This window comes from Pelodiscus sinensis, chromosome 31 (assembly GCF_052426305.1).
Source record: "Pelodiscus sinensis isolate ZL-2025 chromosome 31, ASM5242630v1, whole genome shotgun sequence".
Classification (NCBI taxonomy): domain Eukaryota; kingdom Metazoa; phylum Chordata; order Testudines; family Trionychidae; genus Pelodiscus; species Pelodiscus sinensis.
Window position 1 is genome coordinate 6,453,518 of NC_143082.1, and position 25,023 is coordinate 6,478,540.

The following is a 25,023-nucleotide window of genomic DNA, read 5'->3' on the forward strand; positions in this document are numbered from 1 at the left end:
CCCTCTTTTAAATGCTGGCTGCGTTCCAAGGTCCCCACATCCCTGTAAACCTCTAATCTATTCACCATTAATGCCCTTTGTGCCTCTGGGGCACGGTGAAATTAGATGAGTCAATTTCGCTTTGTTTCTAGCCGGCTTCCCCTGTTTTTATTCGCAAGGCTGGGGTCCCAAGACTGGTTTTGGGAGCGAGAACTGTAAAGTTTTGTCAAACCAACCCCCTCCCCCAAATAAGGAGACCAATTGGGTTGCATTTTGTAACCCCAGCCTCCGCGCCACACAGTTGATTTTTGTTATGGACCTGGCCCCGATCCTGCAACAGGACTTTAGAAACAAGGCTGCTCTTCCCTCTCCAGGCTGCTCTAAACACCCTAGTATGTGCATGGCTTCCAGTCGTGCATTAGGTGATGTGACTGCACAAATGCCATAGGGCTTGTTCTCTCTTCTCCCGGAGAGAAATGAAGGCAGTGGAGCATCTTGTTCTTCTAGAGGTTCTGGTAGGTCAAAGAAGGGTGTCTGGGTTGGGCATGGTCTCTATTTCATGTGGCAGGTAGTTCCACAGCCTACAAGAGGGCTCCTGCACAAAGAACTTCCCCATGGTGGAGGTGCCATTGTACCAGTGAGGTAGAGTTGTCAACCATTATCCTTCTGCCAAAGTCATAAGCCCACATAGGTTCCCCCTCAAGGCAGGTCATGGAGCACCGTGAAGTGGGGACTGAGAACTTGAACTTGGTTTGAAATCCAGAGGTGAAGCATGATGCTCTCAAGAAACTATCTGTAATCCCAAATGCTGGGCCTAAAACTGGCCATGTCTCTTTAAGAGCAGTCTGCCCTCTGATTAGGAGACTCAACTCTCTTCCAGATAACTCTGATCTCTCCTAATTACAGGCCCCCAGAGCCCCGGTGATGTGCCCTGCTGGTCTCTGAATCAGGCTCTGATTTCCCTTCCGCAGAAAAAGGCTTTGTTAACTGGATCTGTGGTCCTAAGTGGTCCGACCTTCTAATGCATTTTCCTTTCCGTGTACCGGGGTTGGTTCCTGTCCCAGGTGTTCTACTAATACCTTGTGCTGTGAACTGTAAATCCTGCATCCTTACAACAGAACTGCACGGCAGTGTGATGAGTAAGAGTGCAAGTGGTCAGAGTAAGTAATGGGAGACGGGTTCCTGGCTTTGGAGTGGACAGTGATATCTAGTGGTTAGAGCAAGGGGTCGCGAATCAGAACTCCTGGGTTCTGTTCCCAGCTCTGGGAGAGAAATGGGGACTAATGGTTAGAGCACAGGTAGAGGGAGGGGCTGAGAATCTGACTCTTGGTATTCTTCTACTTCCTGTGTAACAGTGGGTGAGGTCATGGCTCCCTCCCTCAGTTTTCCTGCCCAGAAAAAAGGAACTAGCGCCCACCTCCTGAAAGGCTGAAGGAGGATACGGTTTTGCTCCGTTCTTTGGAAGGTGGTACAAAAGATTAGCGGTATGAAAACATCCCCATTAGCCACCTATCCTCTGGTGCTTCTCCTGGCGCGGGTCTGTGTGCTAGTCTGGTGTGTAATTAGACACAGTCAATTAGTTCCATACGTCAGGTTTGTGCCAGCTGATAAAACTGACATGGAAATGCGTTTGTGGGCCTTTAAAGGGGCTCTCCCAGCTGAAAGGACACTGAGCAGGAACGGAATGGCTACAAACCTCAGGGTTAGTAGAACGCAAAGGTTCTAAAAATCCAGTTTGCTGCTCACTCTTTGAGTTAGTGACATGCAGGCTCCTAAAACCTCTAAGTCCCTTGGAAAATGTTACCCTGGACCCACTATTGCTTTTGTGTGGAAGGTATTAGGGAGCTGGGCATCTGTATAAAACCGCGAGAGGCAGGTCTGTCTGCTTGCTGAAGGAAATTTTCGTGGTGTTAATTTCGCTCTTGCTTTATGGTCAGTTTCATCCTCGGATTCTCTGAACTGCAAGTGGGCTGGAGGGACCTTTGTCTGTTTCAAGTGGGACTTGGAATATTCCAGTTAGTTTTAAACTTGGTTTTTAAAAAGCATTTGGGGTTTTAACCCAAACTTACATTTCTGGAGGTCAAATTTGAATTGGCTGCTCATTACATGTTTTTTTTAAATTCCAATGGCCCCCAGACACACTGATTGCACCCAAGGCCTCCTGCTGCCTGGGCTCTGTATGGACCTGAAATGAACTGGCATCTGCCTCAGAGCACTCTCAGTGGAGCCCCCAGAGCTTGCAACTGATTATTCCAGGCCCCCCCACCAGTACAGTCAGTTGGGCTTAGTGCCGGGGTCTGTCCATACGCTCAGCTGCAGGATTAATCCTTCGTCCTGCCAGCCCAGTGCTAAAACCTGCTGGCGAAGGAGTGAAACTGACCAGTCCAGAGGCCCCTTGTATCTTCCTCTCCTGCCCTCGTTACCATAGTGTTTGGGCGCTTTTCAGTCCAGGCTGGCCGGGGGGCGGGAGGGGAACCTGTATGTGCATGGAAGTGTGTGTTTGGTTAGGGCCTGTGTTTATAGTGAAGACTGGTCTGAGGAAGCTCAGCACTAGGAGCAGGAGGCGGGGAAATTCAGAATGATCCTTAGATCCTGTGGCAGGTGGCTCCGTCTTCTTGAACAGGCCCCCAAAGAAGCTCTTGTGCTCTCTTGCACGCGCGTGTGCTCTCTCTCTTTCTCTCGCACAAGCAAGCTTCACCCTAGTGCTAGAAAGTGCGGTGAGGCTGTCAGCCCCAGTCTCCATCCCAGAGCTTTTGGCCCGATGCCCTGTGCCAAGGGCCAGGGTCTTGAAGAGAAAGAAAGAGCCTCTCAGAGGAGACGGGTCCAAAAGGGAGCAATGACTGGGGATGGGCCGAGTGGATTAGAGTCTGCTGGGGCAGAGAAGGTTCCTCCACCGCAATCTGGGACGCCTCCCTGTTTCTACACTTGAACCGCCACGCGCCGGGTGTCCCTAACCTGGGAACACGCGTGGTATGGAGGAGGCAGCGGCTCTGCACTGCCACTCGGGGGAACAGCAGCATGCGGTGGGGCTGGGGGCCGTTCCCGGGAGTGGTGGGGAGCGCGGAGCCGTGGGTGCCCCAGGGAGCGGGAGTAAGTGTCTCACGCCCTCCCTCTCGCACCCAGACCCCGCAGGGCCCTCTCTGGCCTGACAAAAATCTTTAATCCGGCCCAGCCTGTTTCCCCGGGTTGCCAGATTAAAGAGGCTCAAGTGTATGACTGAGTAGCGGAGCCTCACAAGTCCCCGAGGGCTCCGGGAGAAGGCAGAGGAGCTCATCTCCCCTCCTCCGTTGATCTGGGGTGGATGATGCCAGGGAAGAACAATGACGGGGGGGGAGGGTCACAGGTCAGGGCAACTGCTGCTGTATTGGCCTGGTGTGGTCCTGCCAGGGCAGCCCCTTAGGCGTATGGCTCTGTCATCACTCCTCTGGGGTGGAGTCCTGCGTCTCCTTCCTGCCTCGGGATTTCCGGACGGTACAGCTCCCTGCCTGCACAGTGAGCTCCCCAGCAAGTCAGCTGGCCTCAGCCAGGCTGCTTTGCCCTCTTTCCTCGGAGGCTCCACCAGCGCGGTCGCCTGCGGGTGTAAGGGACCCCCCAGCGTGTTGGTTTGCGAGGGAAAAGCCTTGCAGGAAAACCCAGCAAAGAACCCGCCTGCCTGCTAAGCGTTGTCGTTCTCACCCCCATTCCAGCCCGGTCCTGCACCGGCAGGACGCTTCTCCTCGGGTGCAGCTTCAGCAGCTGGGGGTCGCATAGCCAGGGTGTTACATCGGCCCTAGAGACTTCCTGGCCCCATAGGTTCAGGTGGCCCCTTGCCAGGGTCCCTGTCGGATCTCGGCTGGAGACATTGCCTATGCGCTGGCACACAACCACGCTCCCTTGTCACACAACAAACTCCTAAGCTACATAAATTTAGTTGTAGGTATGTCCAAGATAGTGCAGGATATGGCCTTGCCTGGGGGGGGAGGGCAGGATCCCCCTGCATGCCCCACGTCCATGCAGGGATCCCTCTCTCCCCCCCCCCCCCCCCTTGGGGCTGGGATCGATGGCGGGAGACGGTGGCTGATGAGCCAAGCCTGTTTCTATAAATAATTTGGAGAGAGTAGGAGACAAAGTGAAAGTAGGTCAGACAGACTGAGCTGCGGCTCCCTGCGCGCGCGTCTGGGGGGAAGTGGATGTGAATTCAGTCCCCCTCTGTGGGTCTCCAGGCATGATGGGCTGTGGAGACTGGGGGAGGTTATCCAGCAAATATCTGGTCGTGTGAACCCTCGCAGGCCTTCCCTGCCCTGTGGGATCAGGCGGAATCCCTTCCGTCCTGGTCGCCTTCCCTCTGGCAGTCAGCTGTGCAGGATGTCAGGTCCTCGCCTCAGCCCTTTCTTGGGGGCAGGAGCTGCAGGGGCGGGATGTGCTGATGCCGGGTTTGCATAGGTGTATTGCTGTTTAGTGATTGGAACGGGAGAACCGGGGCACTTGGGGGGGTCTGTCCCCAGCTGTGGGAGGGGGGCATAGCAGTGAGCATGGGGCTGCAGGGAGTGAACTCCTGGGTCGTGCACCTGTGGCCGCCCGCAGCTCTGGATCTAGGCTTTAGGTTGTCCCCTCCTGACGTAACTGATCCCAGCGAGGCCATTGAGTTTATGCTTCTCCGCTGTGGGGGGGACTTTCCTGTGGGGGCAGAGGCAGGGGTGAGCTCTGGGTTCTACCCCCCCCCCCCGCCTGCGGTGCTGCTCTGTGCTTGGCCTGGCTGCGGTGCCAGACGTGCCTGTCTCCTGGCATCTTTGCACTGTTCAGAGCTGTGGGACTTGTCCCTGTGTGGGGGAGCAGGAGGCAGCAAAGATCTAAGGGCTCAGTCCCAGTATCCCTCAGGATGCTGCAGGAATCCTCCAAACCCCCCCGGCTCCTCCCACAGCTGGGAACTGGCCCAAAGGACAGGAGAGCCCTTCATGACCCCTGAGCTGGGAATTTGGCAGATCCCAGGCTGGGGCCGATTGGGCTTTGCCCACAAAGGGGTTAAAACTCCTGGGGTTTGGGACTTTCATGGCTGGCTGCTGTGGCTGTGGGTGTCTGAGGCTGCAGCACCCCCTTGTGGCCCGCTGGTGTCATTGCTGCGGGCTGCTGCATGGTTGAACGAAGGTGAGACCTGGGCCTTGACCCTTTGAATGGAGACCTCCCCCGCCCCCTTTGCTGGGTCCTCATCTTCCCGCCAGGGCCAGTGACCCACACGGGTTGGACTGTAGGGTTGGACACGTGTGTCCTGGTGGGGGTCAAGCTGTGTCGAGGGGCATGTGCGGGGCGGGGGGGGAGTAGGCACTAGGGCTGCACCGCCCCCCTGGCGGGACTGTTGGGTGTGTCCAGGGCGGGCCCAGCGTGGGGTTGCTGCCGGAGCGCCCCACACGGACTCTAGCCAATCCCAGCTGAGCAGCCTTTGTAGCCAAGCTGGTGCCGCCGTTAAACTCCCCGCCCCGTCTGTGACTCATTGGGCTGGGGCGGCTGCAGGGGGAGCTCTGTTCTCTGGGCTGAGGACGACCCCTGCTGACCCCTCCTCTCACAGCCCCCTCTCTGCTTCCCTTACAGTGAAGGAGTTCCTAGCCAAAGCCAAAGAAGACTTCCTCAAGAAATGGGAGAACCCCTCCCAGGTACTGTGCCCCCAAGCCCACATCGCCCCCCACTCCAGGCCTCAGCAGCCCAGGCTGATTACTCTGCAGCCTCCCCCCACCCCGGCTCTCTCTCCCCACCGCTGACCCACCTTCCACCCTCTGCTCAGGGCCTGGGGTTACTTGCGCTCCTGGGGGGTGGAGCTGAGTGGACCATGTTGCTCTTCTCCTGCCCCCATCTGCCCTCTGGTAACTGGAGGGCCAAGGTCTCCGAAGGTTCGACTCCTCTCTGCACTTGGGTCCGTAGGTGCCAGAAAAGCTTTTGGGGTCAGCCCCGGATCCGCCCCATTGGAAATCCCACCTGTGGAGGGATCTGGGTAATTCCTGAGGCAGAGCTGCTGGTCCCTCTGCCGGCAATATGGCTTTGCTGCTCCTCCTGCACACGCCAGGTCACTCCCTCCATGGCATGGGTGGGGAAACTGAGGCCCAGAGGGGCAAGGGACGTGGTCACGGGTACAGGACGTTGGTGGCAGAGCTAGGAAGAGATGTTTTGGTTCCTCTGGCCACTACATTTCACTCCTGAGTCCCAGCTCCTGCCCCCTTCTAACCCACCAGTCCCACTGTCTCAGGCCAGTAGAGCTGGGCCGGTCGCCCATCTGGAACTGCAGGGGGGTCCCTTGCCTGTGTCTCCTTAGACACTTGGTTGTTTCCTCTGTGAATTGTGACATCTGCTGGCTGCTTCATTGCAGCCTTCGTTCTCAAGAACAGCCCCAGTGCGGCACTGGGGGGGGGCTGGGCTGCGGGGGGGCTCACGCGGGGGAGGGGGGGCTGTCCCATCCGTCAGTGCTGACCCTGGAGGTGCTGCCTTTCTGGTGAGCGATAAAAACCAAAGCTCTGACCCCCTGGTGCTCATCAAAGATCCCTCCAGTCCTGCAGTGCAAATGCCCTTGTCCCAGGCATGTTCCTTCTCCCTGCTGCCCCCAGGGCCACTCTGGCCCCCTTCAAGTTTCTCTTTCTGCTTTCTAGAACACGGCCAGTTTGGATCAGTTTGATCGAATCAAGACCCTGGGCACGGGCTCCTTTGGGAGGGTGATGCTGGTGAAACACAAAGAGACCGGGAACCACTATGCCATGAAGATCCTGGATAAACAGAAGGTGAGAGGCCGGGAGCTGCTGCGGAGAGGTGGCCTGGGGCCGTGGCATCCCCAGCGCAGGGGAGGCGTTGGGGGCTGAGCCCCATGGGGGGATGCCGGGCCTGGCTGGAAAGGGGAATGTTTGGGAGGCCCAGGGGACACTGCCACAGAGGAAGACCTGATGTTGCTGCTTCCTTTTCTCTCCCAGGTAGTGAAGCTGAAACAAATCGAGCACACCCTAAATGAGAAACGCATCCTCCAGGCCGTCAACTTTCCATTCCTCGTCAAGCTAGAGTATTCTTTCAAGGTAGGTGGCCTTCGCTCGCCAGCCCAGCCCCCAACTCCCATAATCCCCCGGATGCGTCTCCTATTTAAAAGCAAAGCTGCGCTGAGGAAATCGACGGGCACGGTGCCGCGCTTGTATCCTCGGAGCAAACGTTCCTGGGGTGACGTCTGGGGTCAGAGAAATCTGTTTGTATCGTTCCCCTTTCTCACCCCGGCTGCTTTTGACTCCAGGTTTTGAACAGTGACCCTTATCCCCTGTCAGTTTTGCTTTCGTTCCTAGTCAGTTTCAGTTCCCAGTTCCCACGTGCTTGCCCTGGGGCCTGAGGTCTGGCTTGCGGGGGTGCCTCAAAGGAAGCTAAACGCCACGCGTGACTGGCTTTGTGGAGACTTTGAAACCAGAGACTTTCCTCTGGAGGTGGGTGACGGGAGGGATCACGTGAGGGTTATCTCTTGTGACACCTCCCTCTGGGGCACCTGCATTGGCCACTGTCGGCAGACAGGATACTGGGCTGGACGGACCGTTGGTCTGACCCAGTCTGGCCGTTTTTGTGTTCTGTTCATCACGTGTTTCCTCCGGATGGAGTCTCCGTGAAAGCTGAAAGTCAGGGCCCTCGGGATGGGACTTGGACCCTCTCCCCTTAGCTGGATCTTTGGGCCTGCGACCCGCATCCTCTGTGTAGGTGGGAGAGCAAAGGTAGCTGTGCCTTTTCTAGCTCAACAGCACCACCGGCGCTGGCCCGATTAAGCAGGGGGGGCTCTGAAGGGAGACTTCTCTCTCCTCGGGCGTAAGCCTGCAGTTTGTAGGTTGTAGCATCAGCTCAGAGGCAGCTGCAGGACGAATTGCAGCCCAGCAGGAGCCTGGACGCTAGGGGGATGGGCTGTTGGCAGCAAGTGGTGACTGGCGGAGTCGTTTCCTTGTGGCCCCTTTTCATTCCATGATTAAATAGCAGGGTTCTGGTCCTGGTCCGCAGAAGCTGCCACAGTGGGAATGTCACACCTGCTCCGTGCCGGCTGCCCGGGGATGGGCTATAGATCTTGGGTGGCACAGTAGCACCAGGGCAGCAGCTTCTGTACATGGCCTGGCGCGCTGGGCCAGTCGCTTCTTCTACAACAGCATCAAGTGAATACCTCAGGGCCGAACCCCTGAATTCAGCGCCAGAGTCACTGCACTGAGACAGGAGTCTGGCCCGGGATGCGCTGACTCGGCCCCATCACGGTATCACCAGGGTGTCCCAAGCTGGAGCCTGTCTGGTTTGTGGAGGGTCAGAAAGGCTGTGTCCTGCAGACACTTTAGGGGCCCCACCTTTAGGGCTCAAGGCACAAGCCTCTTAGGCACCGACCCTCACCCTTCCATGGGCTCAGGTGCCACCTCCCACTCCGCAGGTTTGCGGGGTCTTTGACCAGTGACAGAGCCTCACACAGTAAGGGCCTTAGCCCCTATTTATTAGCAGTCACTAGCCCAGGAGGCCCACGCTGAGCACACGGTGCCCCCACTGCCCACAAGGCAGACGAGCTTTTCCTGTGTCCTGGTGGGGCCAGGGCGTGTGGGGACACCGGCTGCTGCAGGGCAGGGCTGGCGGGGGTGGGAGGTGGCAGCTCAGAGCCTGGGGCTGTGTCCTGGAGCTGGCTCCCAAGAACTTCCTTTAGGAGCCCAGTTTATATAGTGACACCTGAGCCCTGCTTAGCTCCACCGGACCAAGCGTCTCACTGATGTCACCAAACCGCTCCGGGCCCCGCCAGCCCAGCGCCGCCTGCTGCAAATCTGGCCACGTTCGTTATGAAACAGTGAGCGACCCGACCGAGACCGTCCAACCACGGAGCCATGGGGCCGTGGGGTAAAGCAGTAACGGAGCCGAGATGTCACAGCCGCTGCAGTCAAAGCACCGTCCCTTTTAACATCCGTGGCCGGGTGGCGGCAGGGCTGCGAGGACGGGGGGCCACAGAGAGTGAGGCTGCGACTGTGCATCTTGGCTCATGGCGGCTGCTCCTAATGTGGCTCCGGAAAAGGCCTCGGACTTGATGTGCCCCAGTTGTACCCTTGCCACAGGGCCAGCTGGAAATGACCTTGGGCTGCCGGTGGTGTGCGGACGCTTAGTGCTCAAGCCTGGAGGGGCTCTCGCTGGCTGGGCTGGGTGGAGTTATTCCCAAGGCTGCTGTTTGACTTCCCAGCCACCAAGGAGGGGCAGCCGCTGGCCAGCCTGGTCAGTTTCCCTCTCTGCTTTGGAGAAGTTTCGCTTCCAGCCCCTGCTCCTTTGGGGTGCCCGACCAGGCAGCCTTTTGGGTTCAGGCTGCTTTGATTGTAGGCATCGGAGCTGGGAAATCCCTCTTGGGCCCTCCCAGACCTGCCCCCAGGTAGGGGTGTTAAATTTAGATTAATCAGCTAATCCAGGGCTGGGCAAAAGGGCCTCTGCGGGCTGGATCAACGTGCCGCATGCACCTCGCAGGGCGGGTGCAGAGCGGAGGAGGCTTCGTGGGTTTCCCTGCCTGCAGGCCCTAGTTGGCCTGGGGCGGGGGAGCGCACCAAGCCCCCTCCCGCCCTGCCAGGAGCACGTGGCGTTTTGAAGCGCCGCGCTCTGCTCGCAAGGTGGGCGGGGAGTGGAGGAGGTTTCGGGCGCTCCCAGGCCAATCAGGGCCTGATTGGCCGGGGGCAGGGGAGCTGTGTGGAGCTTCCTTCACCCTGCCCGGGCCCTGCAAGGAGCCTGCAGCACTTCAAAGTGCCACATGCTACCCGCAAGGCAGGAGGAGGCTTTGCACGCTCCCTTGCCCCCAGGCCCTGGTTGGCTTGGGGGTGGGGGTGCTCACCAAGTCTCTTCCACAGCATGGGTGCCTAGTGGGAAGGGGGGCAATCATGGTCTGGGGGTGGAGTGGCCCTGCCCCTGAGCTAATCGCAGCGACTATTCGATTAGTCAATGCTCACAAACAGGGAGGAACTAATAGAGGAGTGGAGGTGGGTGAGAACCTGGGAAGCAGTGATCAGGAGATGGTAGATTTCAGGATCCTGACCAGAGGAAGGAAAGAGAGTAGTAAAATACACACCTTGGACTTCAGAACAGCGGACTTTGACTCCTTCAGAGACCTGATGGGCAGAATCCCCTGGGATGTTAACATGAAGGGGAAAGGAGTCCAGGACAGCTGGCAGTATTTTAAAGAAGCCTTATTGAAGGCACAGAAAGAAACCATCACGACACGTAGCAAGAGAAGCAGACATGGTAGGAAACCAGATTGGCTTACAGGGGAAATCCTTGGTGAACTTAAGCACAAAAAGGGAGCTTACAAGAAGTGGAAACTTGGACAAATGACCAGGGAGGGTTATAAATGTCTAGCTCGAGAATGCCAGGGGGTTAACAGGAAGGCGAAAGCACAATTGGAATTGCGACTGGCTAAGGATGTGAAGGGGAACAAGAAAGGTTTCTACAGGCATGTTAGCAAGAAGAAGGTGATCAGAGAGGGTGTGTGGCCCCTACTGGATGAAGGAGGTAACCTAGTGACAGATGATGTGGGGAAAGCTGAAGGTGGGCTCCCAGACTAATGCGCTAAGTGACACAAGATGGGATGAAGATGGACAGCTGTAGGTGGGGAAAGAACAGGTTAGGAACTATTTAGAAAAGCTAAACGTACACAAATCCATGGGTCTGGACTTAATGCATCCGAGGGTACTGAGGGAGTTGGCAAATGCCATTGAGGAGCCTTTGGCCATTATCTTTGAAGTGCCGTGGAGATCGGGAGAGATCCCGAATGACTGGGAAAAGGCAAATGTAGTGCCCATCTTCAAAAATGGAAGAAGGATGATCCAGGGAACTATAGGCCAGTCAGTCTTACTTCAGTCCTTGGAAAAATCATGGAGGGCATCCTTAAGGAATCCATGTTGAGGCACTTGGAAGAGGGGAAAGTGATCAGGAATAGTCAGCATGGATTCACAAAGGGCAAGTCGTGCCTGACCAATCCGATTAGCTTCTATGATGAGGTAACTGGCTCTGTAGAAATGGGAAAGTCAGCTGATGTGATTTACCATTACTTTAGCAAGGCTTTTGATACGGTCCCCCACAATATTCTTGCCAGCAAGTTAAGGGAATGTGGATTGGATAAATAGACAGTAACATGGATAGAAAACTGGCTAGAAAGAAAGTCAGGCCCAGCGGGTAGTGATCGACGGCTCGATGTCAGGATGGTGGTTGGTTTCTAGCGGAGTGCCCCAAGGTTCGGTTCCAGGACCGGTTTTGTTCAATATCTTTATTAGTGACCTGGATGAGGGGGTGGATTGCACCCGCAGCAAGTTTGCAGATGACACTAAGCTAGGGGGAGAGGTAGATACACTCTAGGGCAGAGATAGGGTCCAGAGTGACTTAGACAAATTGGAGGATTGGGCCACAAGAAATCTGATGATCAGGGCTCGACAAATAACCTGGAAGAGCCGGGTTCGGGCGATCTGCACACGTGCAGAATGATCTGCACATGCGCAGATCGCCGGACAGCGCGGCTGGCAAGCAGGGCTCACCGTGGTTTGGTGAGCCCTGCTGATGATGTTCAACAAGGACAAGTGCAGAGTCCTGCACTTGGGATGGAAGAATCCCAAGCATAGTTACAGGCTAGGGACCAACCAGCTAAGTAGCAGTTCTGCAGAAAAGGACCCGAGGGTTACAGTGGATGAGAAGCTGGATATGAGTCAACAGTGTGCCCTTGTAGCCAAGAAGGCTAATGGCATATTAGGTTGCATTAAGAGGAGCATTGCCAGCAGATCCAGAGATTATTCCCCTTTATTCGGCTCTTGTGAGGCCACATCTGGAGTATTGTGTCCAGTTTTGGGCCCCCCACTACAAAAAGGATGTGGACGCATTGGGGAGGGTCCAGCGGAGGGCAACCAAAATGATTAGGGGGCTGGAGCATATGACCTACGAGGAGAGGCTGAGGAAGTTGGGTCTGTTTAGTTTGCAGAAGAGAAGAGTGAGGGGGGATTTGGTAGCAGCCTTCAACTTCCTGAAGGGAGGGGTTCCAAAGAGGGTGGAGAGAGGCTGTTCTCAGTAGTGATGGATGGGAGAACAAGGAGAAGTGGTCTCAAGAGGGAAGGTCCTTTCATGGATTGAGAACTGGTTAAAAGACAGAAAAGAAAAGGTAGGAATAAATGGTAAATTTTCAGAGTGGAGAGAGGTAACTAGTGGTGTCCCCCAAGGGTCAGTCCTGGGACCGATCCTGTTCAACTTATTCATAAATGATTTAGAGAAAGGGGCAAGCAGTGAGGTAGTAAAGTTTGCGGATGGTACTAAACTGTTCAGGATAGTCAAGACAGAAGCAGACTGTGAAGAATTTCAAAAAGATCTCACCAAACTCAGTGTTAGGGCAACAAAATGGCAAATGAAGTTTAATGTGAATAAGTGTAAAGTAATGCACATCGGAAAAAATAACCCCAGCTATACATATAGTATGATGGGGGTTAATTTGGCTACGACAAATCAGGAAAGAGATCTTGGAGTTATCATGGACAGTTCTCTGAAAACGTCCACACAGTGTGCAGCGGTGGTCAAAAAGGCAAATAGGATGCTAGGAATTATTAGGAAAGGGATAGAAAATAAGACCCAGAATATCTTACTGCCCCTGTATAAAACTATGGTACGCCCACATCTTGAATACTGTGTACAGATGTGGTCTCCTCACCTCAAAAAAGATATTTTGGCCTTGGAAAGGGTTCAGAAAAGGGCAACTAAAATGATTAGGGGTTTGGAACAGGTCCCATATGAGGAGAGGCTAAAGTGACTGGGACTTTTCAATTTGGAAAAGAGGAGACTTAGGGGGGATATGATAGAGGTCTATAAAATCATGAGTGGTGTGGAGAGGGTGAATAAAAAAAGTTATTCTTTAGTTCCCATAATATAAGGACTAGAGGACACCAAATGAAATTAATGAATAGCAGGTTTAAAACTAATAAGTGAAAGTTCTTCTTCACACAGGGTGTAGTCAACCTGTGGAACTCTTTGCCAGAGGAGGCTGTGAAGGCTAGAACTGTAACAGAGTTTAATGAGAAGCTAGATACATTCTTGGAGGTTAGGTCCATAAAAGGCTATTAGCCAGGGGGTAGGAATGGTGTCCCTGGCCTCTGTTTGTCAGAGGCTGGAGATGGATGGCACGAGACAAATTGCTTGATCATTGTCTTTGGTCCACCCCCTCCAGGTCACCTGTCACTGGCCACTGTCAGCAGACAGGACACTGGGCTAGATGGACCTTTGGTCTGACCCAGTACGGCCGTTCTTATGTTTAAGTTGCGGTGGGAGAGGTCCAGGTTGGATATTAGGAAAAACTATTTCACTAGGAGGATAGTGAAGCATTGGAATGGGCTACCTAGGGAAGTAGTGGAGTCTCCATCCCTAGAGGTGTTTAAGTCTCGGCTTGACAAAGCTCTGGCCGGGTTGATTTTAGTTGGGATTGGTCCTGCCTAGGGCAGGGGGCTGGACTTGATGACCTTCTGAGGTCTCTTCCAGCTCTATGGTTCTGTGATTAAGGCGGGCACCCCCAGGGCTGCTGCTACACTTCAAAGGCGAAAGCGCTGCAGAGAGAACTGGCCCCATGCTCCCTGTGGCATTTCAAAGCAGCAGCGCCGCATGGAGCCTAGGGTCAGCGGGGGCGTCCCCACCTGGCTCTGGCTGCACACGGCATTTCAGAGTGGTAGACCCCAGGCTCCATGCGGTGCTGCCTGGGGCCAGCTGGGGACTTTCAAAATAGCAGCGTCACATGGAGCCCAGGGTCTGGCCCCAGGCTCCACGTGGCACTGCCACTTTGAAACACCTCTTCCTCTTCCCCCACCTCCCCTCGTTGCCTCTTTCTGTTAGAGGCAGCAAGGTGGGGGGGAAGCAACTAGTCAACCCCCAGGCCAGGGGAGCAGGGAGGACGGGGGTTAAATATTCTAGGGCCGTAGCACTAAATACTCCAAGCACATAAAACTCTTATTGGTGATCCTGCTCCTCAGTCGGGTCTGTGCAGCAACTCGACCTTCAGCACCACAGTCGAGCCCTTGAGCTGAAGCAGTAATGGCAGCAACCAGCAGCAGTAGTAGGCTGTTCTCTCCCCTGTGGCGGGTGCACTGTGTCGTGGGCCGGGCCAGGCCAGTGCCTCGGGCTCATAAAGGAGCCAGGGTGTGTTGTGCAGCTTTGCCCCAGTGTCAGCGGTGCTGGCGAGGGGCTAGCGGGGCTCTGTCGCTGGGACTCAGTCGCTGCTGCCCTTCCTTGTAGGATAACTCCAATCTGTACATGGTGATGGAATACATCCCAGGCGGGGAGATGTTCTCCCACCTACGGCGGATCGGGAGGTTCAGGTGAGCCGGTGGTGGGTGGCTCTTGGGCTCCTGGCTTGGGGGGACAGTGGGGTCTAGCACACAGAGCAGAGGGATGGGGTCTGAGTCTGGTCTCTGCCATTCATTCCTTGTGGGAGAGGAAGAATCGCTCGGTGCCTCAGTTTCCCCGCTCCTTGCTTAGTAGGGATTAGCCCTTTTCTCCAGGAACAGTGACTCCCCATGCTGTGGGTTGTGGCCCGATGCCCAGCTGGGCTAGTCAGGAAGGGATCCCTATGGGGAGGGCTGCTGAGGTCTTCTGCCAGCACTAGCCACGGTCAGCTGCGGGGATGCCAGGTGAGGTGGGGCCAGGTTAGATGAGTGTGTGTTGGGGCTAGGGGGAGATGCTGGTCTGGAGGGACTGGATAGAGCCAGTGATCTAGCCAGGGGGGTGCGAAGGCTAGTGGTCTGGCTAGGACAGATGGAATACAAAGCTCAGAACGGTTGGGGTATCTTGCATGGCGTTGCCAGAGTAGAAGGAGTCCAGGATCTATAATGAAGGAGGTGGGGGGGGGCTAGACGTGCCGAGGGTGCTGGGTTGACTGAAATGGAGCAGATCAGGCCCAAGGATGCCCACACTCTCCTCTCGCTTTGCTGCAGTGAACCTCACGCCCGGTTCTACGCTGCTCAGATTGTCCTGACCTTTGAGTATCTGCACTCACTGGACCTCATCTACCGAGACCTGAAGCCAGAGAATCTCCTGATAGACCAACAGGGCTACATCGAGGTGATGCTGTCTCCCCTTGTCCCTCCCCATTCTGGTGCTGGCTCCTGGCTCCCTGCAGCGAGATCTCCTCCGACCCGCCATCCCCTCCGACCCACCCCCAGAAACATAACGGGGCTGGAATACATCAGTCATCTGCTCCCACACTCCCCTCACCCTCCCGCTTTCACAGCCTCTGGGCTTATCTGGCTTCTCCTTCTCTGTTATTGGCTCCAGGTGACGGATTTTGGTTTTGCCAAGCGGGTGAAAGGCCGAACCTGGACCCTGTGTGGTACCCCCGAATACCTGGCCCCCGAAATCATCCTCAGCAAGGTGAGTCAGGAAGGGCCTGGCCTATCTCGGACCCCTGCCCACCAGGCTGTTCCTCCCAAATGATCCGTGCATGACCCTGGCCCGCTTTTCCCTACAGGGTTATAACAAAGCTGTGGACTGGTGGGCTCTGGGTGTCCTCATCTACGAGATGGCGGCTGGATACCCCCCATTCTTCGCAGACCAGCCCATTCAGATCTATGAGAAGATCGTCTCTGGCAAGGTATTTGGGGTGCTGTTTTTGTTGGGGTTCACCAGCAAAAGGGGCGGGCCAAGGCTTAGCAGCTGATCAGACACGCTCATACCCTCCTGTGCTTTCCCAGCCCTCAACACACAGGGATCCTCCCTGTCAGGTACCCCGTTCCCCCTGCACCCCAATACAGGGACCCTCCCTGGTCACATGCCCCTGTTCTCCAACGCGTAGCCACCTTCCCAATGTACCCCTACACCCCAACACGTGGACTCCATCCCCGCCCCAGGGAGTCGTGCTCCCTCTGACTCACGGGGGGATGCCTGGAGCAGGTGCAGTTCGCCCCAGTGTATAAAAAAGCTGAAGGCAAGACCCCCACAACCCTGCAGTATTTCAAGACTAAACTTTCCTTAAACACATCAGCCACCCCCAGGCACTGTTGGAGCATTCGTTGCCATAGTAACCCAGAGCCCATAATATTCCCCTGCCCACCTCAGCACCTTCTTGCCAAGGATCTCAAAGCACTTGGGGCGGGCACAGTCAGCTTTAAACACACAGCTGCGTGGCCTCGTGGGAATTCAGCAGACCTGGATTCTATTCCTGGTTCTCCTGCAGGCCTGCTGGGTGCTGTTGGGCAAGTCACTTCCCTGCCCTGGGCCTCAGTTTCCCCTGTGTAATATGATGCAGCAGCTCTGCTTTGAGATCTGTGCAGGATAAGTGCTCAGTAAGCGTTAAAGGGGCTGCTGCTAATTAGCCCTTTCAGCCCATGTCAGTCCCCGGCAGCCCTCACTTCTCATCCTGGAATGATTTTAAAGCGCTTTTTAATTATTAGATGTATTATGGTAGTGCCCAGGTACCCAGGAGTAGTCCAAGGCCCCCTCCTCCCACTAGGGGCTGTACAGTATGGGTGCATCTAGACTGGCAAGATTTTGCGCAAAAACTTGCCAGCTGTCTACACTGGCCACTTGAATTTGCACGAGCACTAATGTAAGAATTCAGTGCTTCTTGCGCAAATACTTTGACGCTCTCGCTCAGGGATAAGCCCTCTTGCGCAAGAATACTTGTGCAAGAGGCCAGTGTAGTCAGGCACCTTACATTTTTGCGCAAGAAAGCCCGATGGCTAAAATGGCCATCAGAGCTTTCTTGCGCAAAAGCGCGTCTATACTGGGCACGGTTGCTTTTGCGCAATCTAGACACTCTTTTGCGGAAATACTTTTAAGGGAAAAACTTTTCTGTTAAAAGTATTTCCGCAAAATCATGCCAGTCTAGATGCAGCCAAGGTATATTATGGTAGTGCCCAGGCACCCAGGAGTAGTCCAGGACCCACACACACACTAGGAGTTTGTACATTAGGTGTATCCCAGAAGTAGTCCAGCCCCTCCGCCCACCCAGGAGCTGTACACTAGGGCTACGTCTAGACTGGCATGATTTTCCGGAAATGCTTTTAGCGGAAAAGTTTTCCGTTAAAAGCATTTTCGGAACAGAGCGTCTAGATTGGCACGGACGCTTTTCCGCAAAAGCACTTCTTGTGGAAAAGCGTCCGTGCCAATCTAGATGCGCTTTTCTGCAAAAAAAAAAACAAAAAACCCTGATCGCCATTTTCGCGATCGGGGCTTTTTTGCGGAAAACAAACCTGAGCTGTCTACCCTGGCCCTTTTGCGCAAAAGGACTTTCACCTGAACGGGAGCAGCATAGTATTTCCGCAAAAAGCACTGATTTCTTACAGTAGATCGTCAGTGCTTTTGCGGAAATTCAAGCGGCCAGTGTAGGCAGCTGGCAAGTTTTTCCTGAAAAGCGGCTGATTTTCCGGAAAAACTGGCCAGTCTAGACACAGCCCAGGCACTTGGGAGTAGTCTAGGACCCACTAGGAGCTGTATGTTAGATGTATTACGGTAGTGCCTAGGTGCCCAAGAGAAGCCCAGGATACAGGACTCCCCCCCTCTCCCCCCAGTGTTAAGGGCTGTACGTTGGGTATATTACGGTAGTGTCTAATTACACAGGACACGCCCCCCCCCCCCCCCCCCCCCCCCCCCCCCCCCCCCAATCAGGGGCTGTACATGACTAGGTGCATTTAGGAATCTAGCCGTAAGGGCAGGGCAGGTAACCTCTGTCTCCTCCTCACCCCAGGTCCGGTTCCCGTCTCACTTCAGCTCAGACCTGAAGGACCTGCTCCGGAACCTGCTGCAAGTCGACCTCACCAAGCGCTTTGGCAACCTCAAGAACGGGGTCAACGACATCAAGAACCACAAGTGGTTCGCGACCACGGACTGGATCGCTGTCTACCAGAGAAAGGTGTCTGGGGGCGATGGGTGGGGCCGGCCAAGGGGACGGGGGGCATCCCACAGGCACACAGCCTCCGTCAGCAGCACCTGGTACATGGGCTCATCTGTGCCCAGGCTGCTGGGGCTCTGTAGCAGGAAGTTATGGCTGGATCCAGCCACTAGGGGGAGATGTGATCACCCAGCGTCGGTTTCGAGTAGGGAGTCCTCAGGCACCTGATTGTAAATGGTGGCAAAAGCACAGTCCTGTCCTTGCCCCGAGGATAACAGCCTACTACTGCTGCTGCCAGCTGATGGCATTATTCCTTTAGCTCAGTTGGGAGGGGGCTGTGCTGAATGTTCTGATTCAAACCCTGATAATGCTGCAAGTGAGGGCTGTTGTGGGGATCCAAGGGGCTTGAGACCCCCTTCCCCGGCCCTTTCCTGATTGCAAAGGAGGGGTGAGAAGAGCTGGTTCTGACCAGATAGAATGGGGTTTGAGGAAGCGCTGATCCTGCATCCCTCACCTGGTTTCCAAGGGGCCCAATCTTGTATCCTTTACGGGTGCTGAGGGCCCTGATCCTGGGTTCCCCTGGGGATCATGGTCCTCCCTTTGATGATTGCAAAGTGTGAGGTTTTCTGGCTGGATGGGGCACGGAGGCTGACCCCTGCTTGCTCGTGACCCAGCTGTGTGTGCAGGGGGTGCAAACGCTGAGCCCTCACCTCATCCACAACCTCCCTTTGCAGGTGGAAGCCCCCTTTATACCAAAGTGCAAAGGCCCCGGCGACACGAGTAACTTTGATGACTACGAGGAAGAGGAGATCCGGGTCTCAGTCACCGAGAAGTGCGCCAAGGAGTTTGCCGAGTTCTAGGGCCAGCAGCCCCCCGCCCTCGGGGAGGGCACGTGCGGAGCAGGTGGGGGCGGGGTTGGATTTGATCAGCAGAAAGGCCAGAGTTCCTTGCCTGTGTGTTTTATTTTTGTGGGCGGGGGGTAGGGATTTGCCTGGATCCGAGTGGGGGGCTAGCGGGAGACCCACCCGTTCTAAACCTGTGCAAAGCAAATGACAGTAGAGATGGGCAGGAGTCTAATTTCCCCCATTCACAACCCTGGCCCCCATGCTTCCCCCCTCCCGCCATCACAAGCCTGAAGCCCCCACCCCCAACAGTTCTCATCATCCCCCTCACCTGGGATTCACACAGATTTCCCCCCCCCACACACACTAGTTACTTTCCACCCCTTCACACTGAGCCGGTTATCCACCTCCCCACACTGCCTCCCCAATCCACACACGCTGCACCCCCACAGTCCTGGCCGGCTTTATTTGTGGATTTTAGTGTTTGGAGGGGGGCGGTGGGTGTACTTTGCCATCAGATCCCTCCTCCCAAAAGACTGTGGCTATTTGCAAAGGCTTCTGGGAGCAAGGTGTGGGGAATATATGCCCCAGCACCCACCTTCATGGCAGATCAACATCTTGGCTTCCAGAACAGTTTTGAATCCTCCCCATAATGGGGAGTTGGGGGAGGGGTGAAAAATCCCAGCCTCCCCACCACCACTCTGGAAAGAGGGAAATCTAGTCTCATTTTATAAAAGGGGGGGAGGGAGGAGGTTGGACTCCTTTTTTAAAATTTAAAATAAATAAGTAAATTAAACCTTCTTTTCCTTTAGGGGATGGGAGGAAGAGGTTTTAAACATTCAGACGTAGGGCTGGGTTGGGTTAATTTACCCTACATCAGCCCCCCCCTCCCCAGTGATACTCCCCTCCCCATCCCTGCACCAGGAATTTTAACTCTCCAAGTTTGAAGGTGTCCAGGTTTTAGCAAGAAAAAAAGATTGAAACTGACAGTATTTCCCCACCCACGCTGCACTCTGGTTTGGGGGTGTCTTATGCTGGCGGGAGGAGCTCGGGGGGTCAGTTACAGGCTGGAGTGGAGTTGCTGGGAGAGAGAATCTCCCCGGTGGGTTTTGGATTTTTAGCTCCCCTTGGAAATGCAGCCTCTTGAATCTGGTCTTTGAATTTGAGCAGCTCCCTTCCCTTCCCCCTCCCAACATCCCTTCCTTGGCCTGGCCTCTTGTGTGTCGAGTGGCAGGTGCAGGTAAGATCTGGTTCTGGGGTACTTGGTCAGTGGAGGCTTGTCTGTCCCTTCCTCCCTCCCTCCCTCCCCTGTAGGCTAAATGGGGCCCTGCAGAGAGAACTCAAAAGGATTTTCTGGTGGGGGGGAGGAAGGATTCGCATTACCCACAATCTTCTGGGGCTCCATTCTGCACCTCCAATGGCATGCTCTCAATTCTTGTTTTAAGATGAGAAGGGGGAGGAGAAACCCGAAAATTGAGTTGGGGGGAGGCCAAACACAGGATCCCAAGTAGGCTCTGATTCCCTGTCTGAATTGACCCCACCTGCCGCCTCCAGGGGGTGACCCCATTAGATCTGTGGTCAGGTTGGGGAGTGTCATTAGACCAGGATTAGCCCCTCAAAGAGAGATCAGCGTGGGGGAAGGGTGCTGATACCCAGCCATGGTTTTGCTTTATTGGGGGTGGAGGGGAAGGTTGGGGGGTGGGGGAAGGCTCTTGTCCTATTCATTTACTATTCCTCCTGTTTGATTCTTTTCTTATCCTCCCCCGCCTGCCCCCAATGCAGTGCATCAGTGTGGTGGTCCTGTTCTAACCCCCCCAGCCTGTCTCCCACTGTGTGTATTCACCAGCCGGTTGAATTTCTTGTTTCTCTCCGGGGCGGAGGTGTGTGAGCTTCTTTTGGTTTCATAGATAAATTATATATATTATAAATACATGAGCGCTGTCGGGAGCGGAGGAGGGGAGCCCGGTGGCTAGCCCTCCCCCTCCCCCAAACAATCCCCTTTCCCACAAAGAAGCTTGAGGGTCCCATCTAGAGGGTGGAGCTAACATCCGCCCCGGGAAACACGTCTGTGTCATCCGAGAAAACTTGTTTCACTGGAAAAAACAAAAACAAAACAACCCCCCCCCCCAAACCCCACTTCCTCTTTAACAGTGTGCTTTGTTGTAAACATATTTGAAACAATTACCAATAAAGTTTTGTTTAAAAAAAAAAAAAAAAAAAAAGAGGCCCGGTATGTGGGGTGTTCGACTCCAGGGGGACAATTGCTGCTGAGTCGAGCCTGGAGCTGTTTCTCACCCCGGCGGCCAAAGGAGTTCAGGGGTGTGGTGGGGGACTGGCAGCTGACATGGGGCACGTGAACTTACTGTGAGTTGGAAGCACAAAGGACAGGTGTCAGGGCTTAAGTGGGGAGGCAGAGTCTGGCCAAGGAACGAACGGGCATTGGAAGTAGAGCAGAGAGGCTATTTTCTCTCTGTGTCCGACAGGGGTGCGGCCACTGCTGGAACACAAGGGCCAGTTCTGGTGGCCACAGTTCAAGAAGGAAGGACCTGCTCTATGCTGAGACTGTAGGCACGCAATTGATATAGCTCGTTAAGGGGTGCTGTGATTCCTGTCTAGAACTTCCTCCATGGGGAATAAAACTGATAATAGGCTAGTCCTGCTAGCAGACACAAGTCTAAGGAGAGCCAGTTGCTGGAAGCTGAAACTAGACAAATTCAGAGAAAGAGCAGATTTTTTACCCGAAAGGTGGGGAGGAGGGAATTAGCTAGTGGAACAATTCACTAAGCATTGTGGTGGATCTGTCATCACTGACACTGTTTCAATCAGGATGGGAGGGAAAAGATTTGCTCCAACTCAAACAGGAGTTGACTGGGGGAAGCCCTGTGGCCTGTATTACACAGCTCCAAGGGGCTCACAGTAGTCCTGTCTGAATCGATAGTCTTCTCAATCAATGAGGCTGGGGCAGGAGAGGCGAACAGCCAGGCCAACTTCGGGGTGCAGCAAGGCCTGCTGCCAGCTGTGTGTGGACTGCAGAAGCAGAATGCTCCCATCTAAAGGTGACTCTCTCCCCATCTTCCTTATTGCGGTGTAATTCCATGTGTGTGAATCTGCTTCGAAAGGGGCCAGCTGATTCTGTTGTGTGGGGGAAGGGAGAGAAGAAACCCCTGTGAATGAAAAGCAGTATATCAGGATTAAATCCAAGGGACGAACCCTTCCGTACAGCCTCTTGCACAACGGGCTTCCAAGCCCGATCAGGCTGGTAGCAGATTGGCTACATCTAGACTGGCATGATTTTCCGGAAATGCTTTTAACGGAAAAGTTTTCCGTTAAAAGCATTTTCGGAACAGAGCATCCGTGCCAATCTAGACATGCTTTTCTGCAAAAAAGCCCCGATCGCCATTTTCGTGATTGGGGCTTTTTTGCGCAAAACAAATCTGGGCTGTCTACACTGGCCCTTTTGTGCAAAAGTTTTGCGCAAAAGGGAGCAGCATAGTATTTCCGCAAGAACACTGACAATCTTGCATGAGATCGTCAGTGCTTTTGCGGAAATTCAAGCGGCCAGTGTAGACAGCTGGCAAGTTTTTCCGGAAATGTGGCTGATTTTCTGGAAAAACTGGCCAGTCTAGATACAGCCATTGTGTTTCATGAAAACTGGAGGGTTTGAAATTTGCTCCCATTCTACACTGGAGTGAATCAGAGTGCAGGACCTTGAACCTGGGTCTTCCACAGCAGAGGTGAGTGTCCAAAACACTGGATTAATGGGGGGGGTGGATGTCTCGTTTTGACCTGAGAAACCATTCATTGAAACAAATCCCTGTCCTTGAAAAGTTTTGTTGTCAATAAATCAGTATTTTCTGGCGATAAAACTCCCGCCCAGCTCTGCCTCTGGCTGCCACTGCCTGTACAAAGGAGCACGGCTGTGATTTTTTTAAATGTAACCTTCATATTGTTACTCGTAGCAACCTTTGTGCTTTGGGCACAAGGCTGACACTAGTTGTGTGTGGGGATTTTTTTTCTTAAAGCACCAGTCGCCAAATCATGCAAGCTTCCCTGGCTTTATTCAGTTTGCATGGGGAAATTTGACTGGAGTTGCTATATTCCTATTCATTATATATATATATTACATATATTCCAGGTAATTTCCTTGGGTGGATAAACCCCTGTCTAACCCTCTTCACTGCAGAGAGAGCTTGAACCATGTGACCTGTTAGAGGTCCTGGCAGCAGGAAGTAAATAAACACCCCACCAAGTATTTATAAAATTGCATGATTTTGAAGCCAGCCTTAAGATTTGGTTTGAGTCCCATCTTGGTATTTTTCACTGGTTGGATTGGCAACGCTGCCTAGGGGAGCAAGGCAAAAGCGGCCTTACTTTTCCAAGTTTATGCTTTGCAGCATTTTCGCTGGTCCTAGTTACTGTCCGGCTATGGGTGGGGCCCTTGAAAAGGGAAATGTGGCTGTAAAACCAAAATTGGCAGAGGATTGGGGGGGGGGGGGCGCATTGGACCCAAACTACATTTAGTTCCTTTTTTTAAAAGAATCAAGGTCACGTTGACTGTCTTTAAGCATGGCAGGTATTATCCCCCTCTTACAGAGTGGAACACAGATAGAACCAGGCCCTGCCTTAGGACAAGGCGAGCAAGGTGGTTGCCTTGGGCCCTGTGCTTTCTGGGCCCTGTAGTGCCTGGTACTCCTGGTCGCTCGCTGCCCTGGCTAGGAGCCATGCAGCACAGCCACTGTCAGCTTTTTGCCTTAGGCCCTGCACACTCTTTGGCCTGGCCTGGCCAGAACCCAAGCATCCTGGCTTCCTCTAACCACTAGACACCACTCCTCTCCCACAGCTGGGAATGGAACCTAGAAGTCCATATTCCCCCCATCTTCTTTTCCAGGCTATGTCCATCACTGCACCATGCCCCTCCTTTGGATGCCTTTCACCAGGGGGTCTCAGACTGGGGGTTGTGAGGTTATTATATGGGGGTTGCCAGCTGTCAGCCTCCACCCCAAACCCTGTTTTGCCTCCAGCATTTATTATAATGTTACGTATAAAAAGTGTCTTTCTCTTATATGGGGGTGGCTCTCAGAGGCTTGCGATGAGAAAGAGGAAACCAATACGAAAGTATGAGAACTGCCACCTTACACGATTATCCCAGCATGGCAGCTTTAAGCATGCCCTCCTTGACGCATCCCCAGGTCCGAGGTCTGACCATGGAGCTGGTTACTGCTTCCAGCAATGCTAAGACTCGGGGGTTCTAGTCCCAGCTCTGCAGTGGGATCTACTGAGTCTGGGCAGGGGCCCTGGAGCTGGGAGCCAGGACTCGGGCCCTGGCATGGGGACACTTGGCAGGCAGGAGCCCTGGGTTGTGCCACTGCGTGACCATAGCCCTGTCTCAGTGCCTCGTTTTCCTAGCTGTAGAGTGGTGATAACCTCGGCTGTCAGGGTGCACTGAGCTGGGCCTGGCCCCATCCCTCAGCCCGTGCTGGTTGAAGCTGGTAGCTACATAAACTAGATGTTCCACTGGCATCGATCTGGCGTCTGGGCTGACGCTAAGGGAGTGTTGCTGATTGACGGGGGGGGGGGGGGATCTGCCCCATTGGTGCTACCTGAGAGCCAGGTCGTTCCAGACCTGCCCAGCCACCCACCAGCCAGGGCTGCCCGCTCGGGGGCAGGGCGCAAGCGGCTGGAGCTGCAACATCCGCCCAGCAGAGCAGCGGGCAGGCCCTGCCAGGACTTCGAGGCTTTTGCTGCTGCCGCTCTGCCTGTGCCTTGGGCCCTGTGTCCTGCCCCCCCCCGCAGTCAGGCTCCCTCCCGGGGGCTGGGCGTGGCTCGCCCGGCTGCAGCCCGGGGAGCGGAGCGGGGCTGGCCCGTGGGCTGGGAGCTGGAGCGAGGGGCCCCCGAGGCAGCGCGGCGGGGGGCAGCGGGCAAGAGTTCGATTGCTGCCCGCAGCGCCCCCTGGAGGCGAAAGGCCGCGTGCTCCGCTCCCCGCCCGCCCTGCCTCGCTGCGCCCCCTCGGCACGGACCCCCCCGGGTGACCTCGCCCGGAGCCTCAGCCCCTGGTTGCGGGGGGAGGGGGCGTGGAAGCGGCCCAAGGCCTCCCCCGTCCCCGAAAGGGCCGAGCAAACTCCCCAGCCCGCACTCCACATCCGCAAGGGGGCCCGGGCCAAGCCCGCACCGCACCCCTGCGAGAAGCGGGGGGCTGCGGGTTGGGGGGCGAAGGGGGCAGCGCTGCACTAGCAGGAGACGCTGCTGGGGGAGGCGCAGGTGTGGGGGAGGGGGCAGGAAGAAGAGCAGGCCGGGGCCGGGGAGGTGGCGGGATGATTGCGGGGGGGAAGGGGGAGGAGAGCGGGCGGCGCTGGGGGGCAGAGAGGCGGGGGCGCGGGCTGGGCAGGCGGC

General features: G+C 55.1%; 1 protein-coding gene across 7 annotated transcripts in view; it reads left to right on the plus strand.

Moving 5' to 3' along the window:
• PRKACA (protein kinase cAMP-activated catalytic subunit alpha) overlaps window positions 1-20,750 on the plus strand; it is a 50,895-nt gene extending 30,145 nt beyond the window's left edge. For 6 of the 7 annotated variants that reach the window (XM_075902210.2, XM_075902209.2, XM_075902206.2 and 3 more), the window contains exons 2-10: window positions 5,545-5,606; window positions 6,591-6,719; window positions 6,906-7,004; window positions 14,200-14,282; window positions 14,898-15,024; window positions 15,238-15,333; window positions 15,431-15,553; window positions 17,648-17,812; window positions 18,526-20,750. In XM_075902210.2, coding sequence (XP_075758325.1) covers window positions 5,545-5,606; window positions 6,591-6,719; window positions 6,906-7,004; window positions 14,200-14,282; window positions 14,898-15,024; window positions 15,238-15,333; window positions 15,431-15,553; window positions 17,648-17,812; window positions 18,526-18,651 — 1,010 coding nt within the window. In that variant the 3' untranslated portion in view covers window positions 18,652-20,750. Of the gene's footprint in view, window positions 1-1,099; window positions 1,140-5,544; window positions 5,607-6,590; window positions 6,720-6,905; window positions 7,005-14,199; window positions 14,283-14,897; window positions 15,025-15,237; window positions 15,334-15,430; window positions 15,554-17,647; window positions 17,813-18,525 lie in introns of those variants that run through there. The other variant, XM_075902208.2, reaches the window with a different exon arrangement.
• The last annotated feature ends 4,273 nt before the right edge of the window (window positions 20,751-25,023 follow it).